This window comes from Leishmania martiniquensis, chromosome 17 (genome assembly GCF_017916325.1).
Source record: "Leishmania martiniquensis isolate LSCM1 chromosome 17, whole genome shotgun sequence".
Classification (NCBI taxonomy): domain Eukaryota; phylum Euglenozoa; class Kinetoplastea; order Trypanosomatida; family Trypanosomatidae; genus Leishmania; species Leishmania martiniquensis.
In genome coordinates, this window is record NC_090152.1 from 512,968 (window position 1) to 527,258 (window position 14,291).

Consider the following 14,291-nt stretch of genomic DNA (forward strand, 5'->3'; position numbering starts at 1 on the left):
GCTGACGTTGCGGAGATGTGCAGACGCGAGCTCTCTTTCGGCGATAGGGCGGCCGTCGAAGGCCCAGGCTCTTCGCCGGCAAATTCCTCTTCAGCTACCTTGGCTGCGGGGACGTCCACGCACTCATCTCGTAAGGGTGTTGAGGCGGCGGTGGCGCCGCCGTGGAAGCGGCTGCCCCTCTTTCATCCAGTCGTGGCGGGGGTAACGGTGGAGGAGTACCTGCGCACACACCCGGCTGCGCAGAAGACCAGCGGCCTTATGCCAACCCCTGCCCAGGGTAGTAAGGTCACTGCTGGAGCTGAAAAGGGGAGCGAGGCGGCTGCAGCGCACAGGGCGAACCTCAACGCGACATCATCCGTCACCATATCGAATTTGACAGTCGCGCCGCTGGACGCGCGTGGTGCAGCCCTGCCCGTGATGTCTTCGGCCGCAGTCACCGACGGTAGTGCAGAAGCAGATTCTGCCTCCAGCGTGCCCAGCATCGCATCGAAGACTCGGAGCGCTGAGGACGATTTCTTGCACTCCGAGGCACCGCAAGATGTTGTCGAGGCATCCTCCTTTGCTGCCCTGTGAGCGCGAGGGGTACAGGGGTGAAGTGGGCAGGGCGGCCAGAAGGCGTTGTGACTTGGCTCGCACCGCTTTGTGGGCTCGTCGAATAGGACGCGCGCGAAAAACGTAAAAAAAAGATACCGGCGATAGGGGCGTGCGGCAGCTCCCTTCTCACCCGCGAGCGTCGAACACGAACGAAATCAGCGAAGGCGGGCCTCGCTACCGGCGCCCCCTCACCCCCCTCACCTCTCCTCTTCTCATGATGTGTGTGTGTGTGTGCCCTTTCCCCCTTTTTGCGCGCTCTTCACGTCTCTCCTTTATGTGCGCTGATCACGCGCCGACAAGCGCTGCACGTGCACAGCAGTGCAGCACAGAAAACTCTTCGCGTCAGAGCAACGGAAGCCAAGTGAGAGAGGCCCAACAGACCAACGCAGCAATGCCCGACCGCCATTTTTTCGAAGGGGCTCTGCTTAAAGTGTCGCGCCTCGCGGCAGCACACCCGCACCCACACGCCCATATACGAAAAAAAACAGAAAGCAGTTGGTAGGCGCGGAACCAGCGGTGCGTGCGCGTGCTTCTGCATGCTCTTGTCTGCAGACACGCTTCCTCGGAGCCCGCGCACGCTACCATGGCTCGTGCGTCTGTGTAGCGTCTCCACCATTTATCTCGCGTCTGCACCACGCTTTCGCCTTCGTCATCCTTCACGCCTACACTCGCCTGCTATGACGTGCATTGGCAGGAGGCGCCCTCGCGCCCATCGCTCGAGGGCGCATGGGCGAAGCCCCTGCATGCGCAGTGGTGGTGTGCCCCTTTCCTCGGGCTTACCTCCTCCCCTCCTCCTCCTCGAATGTTGCGCATATTACCGTTGTATACACTTCCCTTCTCCCCCCTTTAACTTTATCTTGCCGGTCACCTGGGCGCCCTTCGGCCTCCATTACCCCCCCCCCCCGCACTCCTCTCGTGCGTACAGTCCTGCCTAACACAGCACCGCGCGTCCCCCTCCCCCCTCTCTCCCTCTCGCGCGCGTGCAGTGGTTGGGCAGAAGCCGTCGGAGGGCAGAGAGAAGAGGTGTGAGGCGGCGACCTCTGAGACGCAGCAGCCTGCTGTAAAGTGAGGAACGAGATGAATGCGAACTATGCCGACGCTGCAGCGCCTGGCGAGGGCCCACGTCATGTTGGCGCGCAAAGCGCTCAGCTGAATACGACGTCGACTGCGGTAGGGAGGCCGCCGGCATCCGCGCTCCTGCCGAGGGCGGTGCCAGCGTCCCCACTGCTGCCGGCGACGAGGGCAACTGCTCATTCGCCGGGGATGAACAGGGAGCCGGGCCTTCTCCCCCAGTTCGGTCAGGGGGACTGTCATGATGGCCGGGAGAGAGAAGCGGACAGCGGTGGCAGTAGCAGCGGTGCCTTGAGTGCGGCGACGGCGCAGCAGATGCAGAGGAGCACGGGGGGCTCAGTCCTTAATCAGCATCTCCGCGGCGGCTTCTCGGACTCCTCGAAGCGCGCAGTGCAGACTTCGCCAGCGGACAGGACGCCACCGCAGGACTTCGTCAACTCGCCGGACGGCGGGCGCCACCCATACAGGAGCCCCGACCCTGATGCTGCCCTGAGTTTCAGAAGCGACCCGGCTTCGGCCAGCAGTGCTGCTGGCCCAGTCGCTGGGCCTCCAGTAGCTCCTTCGGCACAAACGTCGCTGGCAGAGCGAGGCGCTGCTTCAACCCCCGCTGCCACATTCAACGCGCTGCTGTCCAGGCTTTCCATACTGAGCACGCCCGCGACACACGCCACCTCTTCCACCGACACATGCACTCACCGCGACAGGGCCGGGGAGGACGCGTCGCCTGCAGCGCCGGCCGTTGACTTTCGCTGGCTGCCAGCGACACCGCCGCACAAGCAGGAGAGGCCGCGACAACAGCCGTGCGCAAGCGGCCAGCAGAGTCCGGCTCAGAATGCGTGTGCGGGGGCACAGGCGGCGTTGGCCACACCGAGTCAACGGCAGCTGTCGAAAACGCTTTTCCATGCTCTGCAGCAAGAACAGCGCACCGATCACCTCCTCACGCTGAGTGAGGGTGTTAACCCCGCCGTGCTGCGGATGACGGATCACAGAGTCATCGAAGATGCGCGACTGGCCACCGTGCCACGCCTGCAGGAGCGACGGGCCGAACCGCCGAGCCGCGGCGCGGAAGCCAGTGGCGGTGACGGCAGAGGCAGCGCCGATACGCACCCACCGCTGCAGGAGGAGAACACCAACGCGGAGTCAGCGGAAGGCCCAGGCCCGCACGGCGTCGCTCATGGCACCCCCGACTCTACCGCCATTTCACCAGCCAGAGACGTATCATCGACTGATCTAGCAGTCCTGCGGCGGGCCCGCATCGCCACCGTGGAGGAGCGTCGCGTGCGTCTTCTTTTCCACAGTCGGCCGCGCCTGCGGCTGACAACGCGTCCTCTTGTTGTAGCGAACGCGGTACTGGACCGGCCAGGGTGGGAGCAGCCGCTGTGCTACCCTCCTCTCTGCATTCCGTGCATGCGTAGCACCCTCTACTCGGTGCCGCTCAGCGCGGTGACGCGGACGTCATGGGAGCCGGACTTCTTCGAGTCATCGCAGCCAAGCGTCGCCTTCTCAGATTCCAGGCTGTCGGTGTTGCCTGTAGAGCATGCGCCACGTGGCCTCAGCGGGGCTGCTCGCTTCGGGTCGCGCGCATTGGCTGCCCTGCCGTCTACCCCTGCTTTTTATCACGTGCCCATCAGGTCATCCCCCCGAGGGCAGTCAGCTTCGCAGAATCTTCATAGTGACAGTGAGGTCCTTCACCGCGCGCCAGCCGCGTTAGCAAATCCGTTGAGCCGCCTCTCCGCCCGCTTCACGGCAAGCTTGCCAGCGGTGGTGCTCATCCCCGGCAGCGAAACGGCAGACTTGCCTTTGCGGCTCACCCAAAACTGCGGCCATCTTCTGTACCGCTGTTTCTGTGTACGGTGCGCCATCGCCTCTCAGGCGCAGGCGCTGCAGACAGACGCCGAAATGCGTGGCGCCAAGACGGCGCCGTTTCCGTGCTGCGCTTGGCTGGGGGTGGAATCGAGGTCGCGGTCTGACATCCTATGCATACTGTGCCTCCTAGACCTTCTGACGCTTGGCGCCCCGTTTGGTTGTTGCTGCTATCACGGCCTTGGCACGGCCTTGTTTGGGTGGCACCTGCGCTACATGCTGCGTGCCCGGTATCGCATCTTTGCGTGGACATCGATTGACCTGCTAATCATGTGCTGCATCCCTGGTCTTGCGGTGGATCAGCAAGGGGCAGAGCTGCTACTCAACGGCACCCCTGAATCCATTGTAGGGCTGCAGTTCATGACATAGTGTATGTGGAGGAGAGCAGACGTCATCGCACCCTTGCGGGCGCCCTCCTCTCATCCTCACCGTGGCGTGCACGCGCGCGCACATGCATTCATGATGGTCACGACTGAGCTGCTATTCTGCTACAGTGGACAGAACAGGAGACGCAGGGAATATGTGCGCAGCGGCCACTGCAAGTGTGATGGTGCGGGCAGACACATCTGCGTCTTCACCCTTCACCCCCCCCCCCACACACTCACACACCCACCCACACAGGTGCGCATATATATATATATGAATGCCCGCATGTACGTCTTCGACGCCTCATGAATGCATCTGCTGCCATGCAAAACGTGTCAAGGCACGTCTGACCATATTTTTATGTATCTTGAAAGCGAAAGAAGGGCAAACCAAAGCTGCGAGGAAGGGGCCTGTCGAAGAGAGAGGGAGAGGGGGGAGGGGGGCGTGCTCAGACTTACGTGTTACATGTGTACATCGCTGGCAGTTCGTCTATCGTATCTCTATCGCATCCCAGTCGCCTGCGCATCTGCCTCCCTGAGCAGCGTCCCTTTGTTGGAAGCACTCTGCATCTTCGCGGTGGGGACAGAGAGGAGGGAAGGACGTCTCACACCCCCCCTCTGTTGTGTGCATGGAGATGTGTCTGCGCGTATGTAAAGCATATCAATCCTTTCGACATCCCTATCTTGTGTTACGTGTGAGCTCTTGTCCCCCGCCTCCTCCCCCCTCCCTCTTGCCGCTGCTGTCCTCTGCCGGTGTGCTGGGCGTCAGGTAGACATATGCCTGGCGCACCCTTTCCTCACGAGCTGCCCCATCAGCTCGCCCCGTCTCGCACGTGCGACCGCGCCTTCTCTTCGGATCCTCCCATCGCTTATGCTATTTTCGTCCTGCCTTGCCAGGTGATGTATGCATGTGCTGTTGTCTCTCTGCCTGCCTGCTGAGCACCCGACAGGGCTGGCTTTGTTCCGTCTCTTGCCTCCCCCTCCCCCACTTTCTGCTAAGGGCGCTTCTCCTCCTTTGTACTCACCTTTCTGCGTCGGCGTTGCCTCACACCGCCTTCTTCTCCCCCCTCCCTCCCTCCCTCCGGCACGGGTGTGCTGTGCAGTGGCGCTCTCGATTGGTCGCCTTCGGTGTGCACCAGCACGCGCGTCGGCGTGTCAATGCTGCTCTTCTGCGTTTGGTCTTTTCACTGATTCCTGATGTGACCGTTGTTGCCTGCGCTGTACCCGCGACTTACTCTCCGCGACCACCATCTCGTTCTCCCTCACAGTCATCGATACGTACGCAACTTTTTTTCCCCGTGGCTGCATTTGGCCATACATAAATATATATGTGTGTGTGTGTGCTGCCATGAAGCTCTGACTTCACGCCTGTCTTCCATCCGTTTCGCGTTTTCTCTCCTCGCCATTGTTGGCCACTTTCCTCTTTGTCATCGTCATGTTCATCGTCCTCATCTCGCGTCTTGGACGGATCTATCCCCTCTTCCGTTATCAGCTCTGTCTGCACTGGCTCACATCCACATCGCAGAAATGGTGCACGCAAGAGCAACTGTCTTAGCTGTCTTTCTCCTCAACTCCTTCCCTATTGCGTTGCCAGTGCTTTAGGGCCGCCGCTCTCTCTCTCTCATACACACGCACATACACACAGACAAACTTTGGCGAGTGGAACTCGCCCGACTCCTGTGTGCCATCGCGGAGTCGCCCTCCCGTTCGCTGCTCTTTCCCGCACTGCCTCTGAACCCCTTTCTCGACGGCCAAGAGAGCCACCAGACGCTGTGGTGATTGCTACAGCCGGGAGGGCAGAGAGGCGAGGATGAAGATCGGGGGCTCAGCCGGAAAGAGAGAGGGAAGGGGTGAGTCTCTATCGAAGGAAGGTGGCGAGCACGCTGTGCGGAGTCGTATTGGCCTGCGTCCTGCTGAGGACGGATGTTCGCACCGATGCAACATCAGCGCCACGGCCCCCCTTCTTCCCTACACACACACACCTCAGCTTACATGGAAAGCTAAGAGAAAACGAAACTTTGGTTGCACACGGCATCTGGCAGCTGACCGTCGTTACGCCCTTCCCCTTCCCCCTGGCGCTTCCGAAGAAAAGAGGGCCTGTGGGAAGAGCGCCGCTGTGCGCCATGGAGCGAACTAGAGGGGCGGAGAACCGAAGAAGCGGTCGAGCCGCTGTAATGGGCTAGGCGAATCTGGTCGCGTGCGAGTGCAACAGAAAACGCTGCGCAGGCAGGAAGCATGTGTGGACGTCCGCTAAGGGTCGGCTCTCTTCTCATATGTCGTCTCGCATCTCGTCGCCTCTACACGTGCCACCTCCCACGCCTCCCTTCGTCCCTCTCTCTGCTTCCCTCACCGCTTTCTCACCACACTGAAGGACTGCAGGCCTCTCGGCAGAGAACAAAGACATCTATAAAAAAAAGAAGCGACGATCACGCGCCCGTACACATCGGGGCGAGGCGGGATGATCTCCTCGGCAACCCGCCAGCTGCGCGTCCTGCGCGCTACGCAGCACAGGACGCGGATGTCTGTGGAGGAGCGTATCGCGGCTTACGAGGCGGCCAGACATGCGTACGAAACGGCACAACGCCAGGAGGCGGAGCTGCGAGCGATGCTGCGCGCCGCGGAAGCGCGCACGGCCCAGCGGCTCTTAGAATGTGAGGATGCGGAGGCTGAGCTAAGTAACGCAGCGGCTAATCTCAGCCACACACAGTCTCTCTGCCACAGCCTTGAGAGTCGCATCGCAGAGCACGTCAGGTGCCAGCGTTCCGCCGTGCTATTGATGGTACCGCCACCTTCCTCACTGTCGCCATCGTCGGTACCACCAGTGCTGTGCCGCATGGATCCGTACAGTCTCTTGCACACGCCCACGGGTGAGGCCTTCACATACGACCTTGTCGAGCTCAGCGGCTGTACAGCCGGGGGGATGCACAGCGGTGAGGAGGGCGATGAATTCAGTGAGGAGGAGAGGGGCGACGTTTCGGGCGCGGCGGCTCAGCGGCACAACAATGAAGGTGGTGACGTTGACGTGGACGCAAACCAGCTCTTCACCACGCCAAGCATCAAGTCGCTCTTAACCGACGCCGTCCGCGACGTGCTCCATGGCTATCACCACACCTTCCTCAGCACGTCTGCGGATGGCAGCTGCCTCGGCTGCCAAGACGACATCTCGGCTAGCGGCATGCATGCAGAAGACACAGCACCTTCAGTCAGCGGCATTCCACCTGAGTCATGCGGTCACCCCTACAGACATCAATGGCCTGGTCAGCCAGCAACCTTATGTCTGCGCCTCCTTCAGCTCCTTCAGCGAGAGGCGGCACGCAGTGGCACTCGTGCTCTGAGTATCACTCTCGCTGCCGGCTGCGCAGGTGCGAGGGACGCGGCTCGTCTCTGTGGGACAGGGGCTGCGACATCGGTTGCTTCAGCCCCTGCAGCTGCGGCGTCTGTCTGGACAGACCTGCTACTTCCAGCAGCCGCGCGGCACCAGCAGCTGACGGTCACCATGGAGGCAACACCTTCCGAGGATTACGAGGAGACAGTGCTGCCATTGACGACGGCCGGCGTGAAGGGCTTCTATAGAGAGAGCGGCAGCAACGTTCCAGGTGATACTTGGCTCGAAGTGGGGCACATGCACCATGACAGCCGCGCCGTGCCTTCGTCGGCGCCCTCTTCGGCCACGGCGAACGAGCCTCAGCCGAGGACGCATGCACCCACCCTCGAGGGGGTGCCTGTAGGCTCCATCGAGGAGGCCGCTTTCTGGCTGCGGGAGGCTGACCTCCTCGCCACCTGCAGCACTTCGAAAGCCCACGAAGACGCGACAACGCTGATGTCCTCTTCGGCAGCTCCCGTCGGGCACCGCGATGCGCAGGCGGCGACAGTGGTTCTCCTGGTGGGCGTGGATAGCCAAGACGCAAGAGGTAAGCTGCACAAGAGCCTTCTGCGCATCGTCAGTGATCCTTGCTTCGATGCAGGCCGCCTTGGCCGCCCCAGGCCGGAACAGATGAGTGGTGGCAAGAGCAGGAATGGCCATATTCCCCTGTGCTGCTCTCCCTCAGCGTTCGCACTGTACATGTCCCACGCCTTGGAGAGCCTTGCCCGCACGGCTGCGGCAAAGACGCCGAATGCGTCGAATGCGGGGCTCTGCCCCGCATCCGCGAAGGGTGAGCAGAGTAGTGCTACGACGAACTGTCCCGCCCAGATGCTGCTGTTGCTGCTGCGAGGTGACGTGGCCCCACTCACCGCCGGCGAAATACGCAATGCCACGCACAGTTTTTCTTCACGCTGCCCAGCCGAGGTGTGCGCGATCGCAGCGGCCGACCACGGGCACGCCTCCCCGCCTCAACTCGATGCGGCTTGGTTGCTATGGGCGTCGCTGCTGCGACCTGTGTTCGGAGGCAACAGTAAGGCACTGTGGCTGCATTACACGACCAGTGCCAGCCGTGGCAGCGGCGCAGGCCCTCATGTCGCCCCAAAGGGCATCTCCTCGCCCGACGGCCTTCGCTGTCCACCCAGCCCGGATGACGATACAGCGGCGCTCCGGCTCAGCGCGCTGTTTTGCCGACTAGTGCGACATGACGCCGTCGCCTATGAGCTGTCGCCTGACCTCGCGCGTCTGGCTTGCCTCCGCCCGTGAGGCTACAGTGTTCACCACCCACGCCACCCGTGCACCACCGCTTCGCCTTTAGTCGGTGGCGGCGCGCCGCTCCATGCCTTGGCACACATTCGTCCCCGGCAGTCGCTGCCGTACGAAGCGTAAGGGGCGCTGCTCCTTGCTCGCTCTCGTTTCTCTGCTGGAGCGGACGTGCCTCCTCCGCTTCGCGTCAGTTAGTCGTCCTCTGATAGACTACACAACATTAGCCGCAACGTTCACACTTTGTCTCTCTTACCACGACGAATCTCAACGTGAGGGAGACGCCAACCGGGTCGTGTGGGAGGGGCGGATATCGGTTGAGTCGGTGAGGAGGGCATGGAGGCTCCTCCCCCCCTTCCTCTCTCTCTCTCGAATGCAGGGGTACGAGGGGTGGGGGGTGGGACACACACACCAAAAAATAAAAAGTATCTGCTTATTGCCTCTAATGCTCCTCTCCCACCATTGACATCTGCCACTGTTTTGACGGCCGTGGCATCGCAGTTGATGGCTGCGATGCCACGTCTCGCCGCTCCCCCCCTCCTCCATGCGCTGCCCCCTCTGCTTTCCCTCCGCCCCAATCCTTCGCTCACCCTGTCTCCTCCTCCTACCTGGCTTTCTCTTTGCTGCCATCCCCCTACCCCTGCGGATATCCCCAACGCCTCTACAATGGACGACGCCCACCGCTCCCTTTGTGAGGGCCTTCCCCGTTAGCTGCAGCCCCCCTCCCCTTCTTCCTCTCTTCTATTTCCCCCGCTTCACCTCCCGCTTTCAGCGCCTCCACCGCATCACCGCAGGCGTGCGCCGGTTTGCGGTCTCCATACGGTCGAGCACACGTACGTATACGAAAGAGCTGTCGCGTGCGCACGCGCTCATCGAACACGTTCAGCCAAGAACCTACTCCCTGACATCCTCTCCCCCCTTCCCCCCTCTTCCACTGGCCTGGCCCCTTCCGCGACGCCCATTCTTCTTCGCTTTCCACTGCTTGGCAGAGGGAAGAGGGGCGACTCTTCGCCATACGTGAGGGAAGAAAGGCATCCGCTGCTCTTCAGAGGCACCATCATAGACGACGAAGACGCGTGGCACAGTATACCGTAGGTGGCTCGTCTTCAAGTTGCGTGGCGTCTTTCGTCGGCTCCTCCTCTTCTTCCCTGCCCTGCTGCTATCACTGCCGCTGTCTCTGCGCAACGCATGCATTAGGGAGGGCCTCCTCTTTCGTCGCCCTTCTCTTCCTCTATCTGTGTTCTGTTGCCGCCTCCCTCCCGCGGCCAGACCTCTTTCACGCTCTCCTCTCTTCCACATCGCTGATCTCATAGACATCTAATAGCTGCTTCTCTCGCTCTTGCTTCTTCCCCCCTCCCCCCACCCGATAATCGACCGCGTGACTCTCATCGTGTAGTACCGGCGTGGGGGCCGCTCTTCTGTCATCAGTGGCATCGTTTATGTGAGTCGCCCTTAGTGCGCACGCGCTCTCTCGATCGCTCACTCGGTCAGGCACGCGTGGCGACACGCCGCTTCTCTTTTACTGTCGCTTTCGCTTCCTCTGACCTGTGCAACATTGCCTTATATATATATATATATTAGCACTGCTTTACAGCGTTGGCAGTGGCACGAACAGCTGCTCTCCCCCCTCCCCCTCCCCCGGAGTCGTATGAGCCATGGGCGACGCATGCTGGAGGCGCAGGCACAGAAGGAGCGCACGTCTGGCACCCGTGAAGACGGCCGGCTGGATGACGGGCACCTGCGCAACGGCAGCCGTGCTTTGAACGACGACGGGACGCCAGTGCGGCTCTCACGCAGCAGCTTACGCACAAGCGGTGGCGACCTCCTCAGGGACGACGAAGGCGACGCCGGCATCGTCTCCCCACTCCCTCGGCCAAGCGCGAGGCTTGCACTCGGTCGCGATGGCGGTGATGGTACGAGTATCGGCAAACGCACCGCCACCCCAGCGGGCAGTGAGGACGGGGGCTGCGGCGCTATCGGCACGCCCAACCGCCTGGTGGGAATCGGCGGCATCGGGCCTTCTCCCGCTGGCCCGTTCTCTTCCACTCCCGTGGCTGTCCCACGCCGGCCTCGGTCGTCGGACGTGGCACAGGGCGTGCGCGTCAGCGCCGCTCAGCACATCGATGTGGACGAGGAGGACAGGGAACCTGCGGACAACGGTAAGGGGACGCGTAGCGCTGTCGCCGGGGCAACGGCAGGAGGCTCGCCAATGCGGAGAGAAAAAGATGCCCGGGACGACTTTCTTCCACGTGCTAGCTTTGCAGAGCGCGGCGCATCTTCAGAGGCTCGCAGCCGCAGTCGGACGGGCGGCAGCGGCCACTCCAACGCGAGCGGCATCCGCTACCCAGCCTCTCGGGTGAATATTGCGGCCTCGACCTCGACTCCGTCCGCCTCCCCGCATGATCTACCGAGCCCTCTTGCCCAAAGCCGCACTCGAAGTCGCTCGCCACCGCGGACGACAGCCGCGCAGACAGCGTCGACTCCCCCTTCTCTATCTTATCAGCGTCGCGCAGCGCCTCTGCCGGCGCCAGTCACCGCCGCCCTTCTTTGCCCGAGTACCGATGAGCTTTGGACGGAACCTGCACCAGCAACGGGTACGGCAGCCACGGTAGCCCATGCTTCTCGTCGGCCGCCGTCAGTACGACCCGAGTCGTCGTTAAGCAATGCTGGCAGCACTGGCTTCACGATGGCGACGTTATCAAGGAAGACGTCCCCCTTGCCGGTGCTCGTGCCACCGGCGTCTCCTCCGTTGCGCGCTGGGGTGTCACCTCGCATGCTTCCGCTGCACCCTACCAGGGCGGATCCCAGCAACGCATCGCTGCGCATCTCCCGTGCAAATAGTGTAAGCACTGTCGCCACAACGGTGGCCACGACTCCTTCGTCCTCGCAGTTGCAGCCACCGCCGCGGGCCGGCTCGCAAGTGTCGCCCCACGAGCTGCAGCAGCCACAGCCGCACTCGATGCCGCCAACGCCATTGTCCCTGGGTGTTGCAGGTATACCGGCTCGTTCACATATCAAGAACGACATCAGCGACTTCCCTCGGGGCGTGGCCGAGGAGGACCACACCGCGACCGAGAGGGAGTTGCACAGTGTTCTCCGCTTTCCTCAACCTTCTCAGAAATGCGAGGCTGCAACGGTGACGGCTGGGCCTGAGTGGCGGTCAGCTCCCCCGTCTCCTCTGCCGGCAAGCTCTGAGCCGCTAGGCTGCCCAAGAGTGCCGCTGCTGCCCGAGGTGATGGTGCCGTACGCCGACGAGAGCATCAGCCCGCTGACGAGCCGCGTGAACTACCGAATGTACCCTTTCATGCGCGACTTCAGTGGCTTCCACAACGCCGGCAACGATTGCTATGGCTGCAGCTTGTTGACCATGCTGCTTCGCAGTCCCGTGTTCCGTCACGCGTTGCTAGGCTCTCCACTCGTGTGCGCGATGCGCCGCTATGAGGCGCTCCTGACAGGGAGGCCGGAGCGGCGTGTGCTGTGGACAAGCGGGTATGTGGACTCTGCAGCGGAGGTGAAGGCGAAGAAGGCGGCGCGAAAGCGCGCCCGAGTCGCTGGACCCTCTGTCGAGGACGATGACGTCGGTGCGCCGCCAGAGGAGGGCTCATCTGGCGGCGTCTGCCGCTCAGCCGGCACCATGCCAAGAGCGCCGGCGGAAGAGCGGGCAACCTCACAGTATGCGTGGCGCCAAACGAGGGCTGCTCAGCACACGCTCGACGTTCTCGACACCTTCTCCCTGGAGGAGCTGGAGGATGTTCTCGAAGTGGATCTGGAGACCCAGCGCGTCCCCGCCACGCTGCATGGCGCGCTCGCCGCCCTTGCACGAGCGCAGCGGTGGCGCGAGCACCTTACCACGCTCGTGAACACACCGCGGACGCAGTCAGCGGAGAGGCAGCGGCTTCTGGAGACAAAGATTTACCACGACAGTGATCGAGACTTTGACGGACAGGTTTACACCTATGGCATTCGGCTGACCGCCGTAGCCAACTTGTTTGATGGCGAATTCTTCCTCGGCGATCAGGAGGACGCGCACGAGCTCTTCGTGGCGATCATGGCGAAGCTCGAGACGGAGGCGGTGAGGCTTCAGCAGCGCTGCGACGAAGTGCTGGAGCGCCGCTCGCCTGCGAGCCCAAGAGAAGAAAGCATCTCGGAGGAAGCGTTGGACGAGGAGGTGGGGCCAGGCGACAAGGGGGCAGAGGACGGAAGGAACAAGTGCTTCGCAGAGGAGCGTTGGCCGCATGGCACTTGCGCACCCCCCGCCCTTTCCATGGGCCCGTCGGACCCTCTGGCAGTCGCTACAGCTGCTGGTGCTGCTCACGCTCCGACAGAGCGTCGCCTGTCTGTCTCGACGGTTGCGGCAGAGGTATGGATCAACACGCTTGTGCAGACGCGACTCCTCAATATAATTCGATGCCGCACCGACGACTGCCGCCATGAGATCGTCACAGATGAAGTTTGCGTGAACCTCTCCGTGTACATCGCGGAGGAGCCCTTCATATCGCGGCCATCGGCGCCGCCGCCGTCGTCCTTCCCGGCGGTGCCACCCCCGCTCCTGCCCGCGCCCATCTTCTCCTCATCCTCGATGGCAGTGGCGGACGTGGCATCCCCATTGATAGCTGTTGAGGGGAAAGGCAGCCGCTGCCGCTCCCTCGCGCACCTCTTGCACGACTCCATGGCGTACGAAGCCCTGAATGAGTACCGGTGCGACGGCTGCGGCTCACGAACCTCGCAGTTTCAAGGTGGCTGCTTCTACACACGCCCGCCGCCGCTGCTGGTGCTGCAGTTAAAGCGGTTCTCGACGCAGTTTGCGAACGGCGCTGTCATCATCCAGAAAAATAGTGGCCGGGTGGCTGTCGAGGACACACTGGTGGTTCACGCGTTGCCCAGCGCAGGGGAGCTGCGTGCGTGGCAGCGGCGACGGGAGCGGCAACACCACGGCAGCCCAGACCTTCTTGAGCGCGTAGCGGTGGCCGCGGTAGGGGAAGACGCGGAGGCGGGGCGAGGTCGTTCGCGAACGGCATCGACCGCATGGGCGAGCGGAGCGTGCAGCTCCTACTACAACCCCGAGAAAAAGTGCTTCGCCGCCGCCCTGCAGGAGGCTTACCACGCGAGCGGGGGCGCGGAGCCGGCAGGGCAGGACAGCTTGAAGGATGACAGGCGCCGTGACATGGGCACCAACTCGAGCGCGACCATCGCCGCCGCAGCCACTTCTTCCCTTATGTGGGCCATTCGGTGTGTTTACCACCTGCGGAGCTGCGTGTTGCACGTCGGCCAGAGCCTTCACTATGGCCATTACGTGTCAGACTTCGCCGTTGACGGCGAGGAGGATGACGAGGAGGATGTGGAGGAAGATGAGGAGGATGTAGGGGCCAACGCACAGACGCCGCGGAGTCCCTCTGGTCCCCCACTACGACGCTGGCGCCGCGCGAACGACGAGCGGGTAGAGGTGCTCAGCGAGGAGGTAGTGCGAGCACGCCGTGCCGGCTGCTCCGACACGTACCTTCTTCTGTACGAGAAAGTAGCAGAGGAATGGGTGCGGTGCCCTGCGGAGACGGTGCTCCCGGCACCTGTCTACCGCAGCGTTGAGGAGGACAGCACGCAGGAGGAGGCGGAAGGGCCGTCCCAGCCGTAGGAGGGGCAGTGGAGGTGGAAGGTTTCGTGCGCGGGCCGGGGGTACCGCCAGCCTCTCCTCCGCTGGCGGCTGGGTAATGCGTAGTGGAATGGCGTTCCTGTGCCTCTGCCGGCCTCCCCCTCCTCCCCGTCCCGTCACATGCCTC

At 62.6% G+C, this 14,291-nt stretch overlaps 3 protein-coding genes across 3 annotated transcripts; all 3 read left to right on the forward strand.

Moving 5' to 3' along the window:
* Positions 1–1,671: 1,671 nt before the first annotated feature.
* On the forward strand, positions 1,672–3,897 carry LSCM1_05588 (uncharacterized protein; the record flags this gene model as incomplete). Its single annotated transcript, XM_067323036.1, has 1 exon — positions 1,672–3,897. One exon carries the CDS (start codon positions 1,672–1,674, stop codon positions 3,895–3,897), a length of 2,226 nt encoding a protein of 741 aa, XP_067179671.1.
* A 2,454-nt stretch (positions 3,898–6,351) lies between these two features.
* Positions 6,352–8,520, forward strand: LSCM1_05589 (uncharacterized protein; the record flags this gene model as incomplete). The annotated part of the gene is made up of 1 exon (XM_067323037.1): positions 6,352–8,520. The coding sequence occupies one exon, from the start codon at positions 6,352–6,354 to the stop codon at positions 8,518–8,520; it is 2,169 nt and encodes a 722-aa protein (XP_067179672.1).
* A 1,645-nt stretch (positions 8,521–10,165) lies between these two features.
* Positions 10,166–14,146, forward strand: LSCM1_05590 (uncharacterized protein; the record flags this gene model as incomplete). The annotated part of the gene is made up of 1 exon (XM_067323038.1): positions 10,166–14,146. The coding sequence occupies one exon, from the start codon at positions 10,166–10,168 to the stop codon at positions 14,144–14,146; it is 3,981 nt and encodes a 1,326-aa protein (XP_067179673.1).
* Between the last annotated feature and the right edge of the window lie 145 nt (positions 14,147–14,291).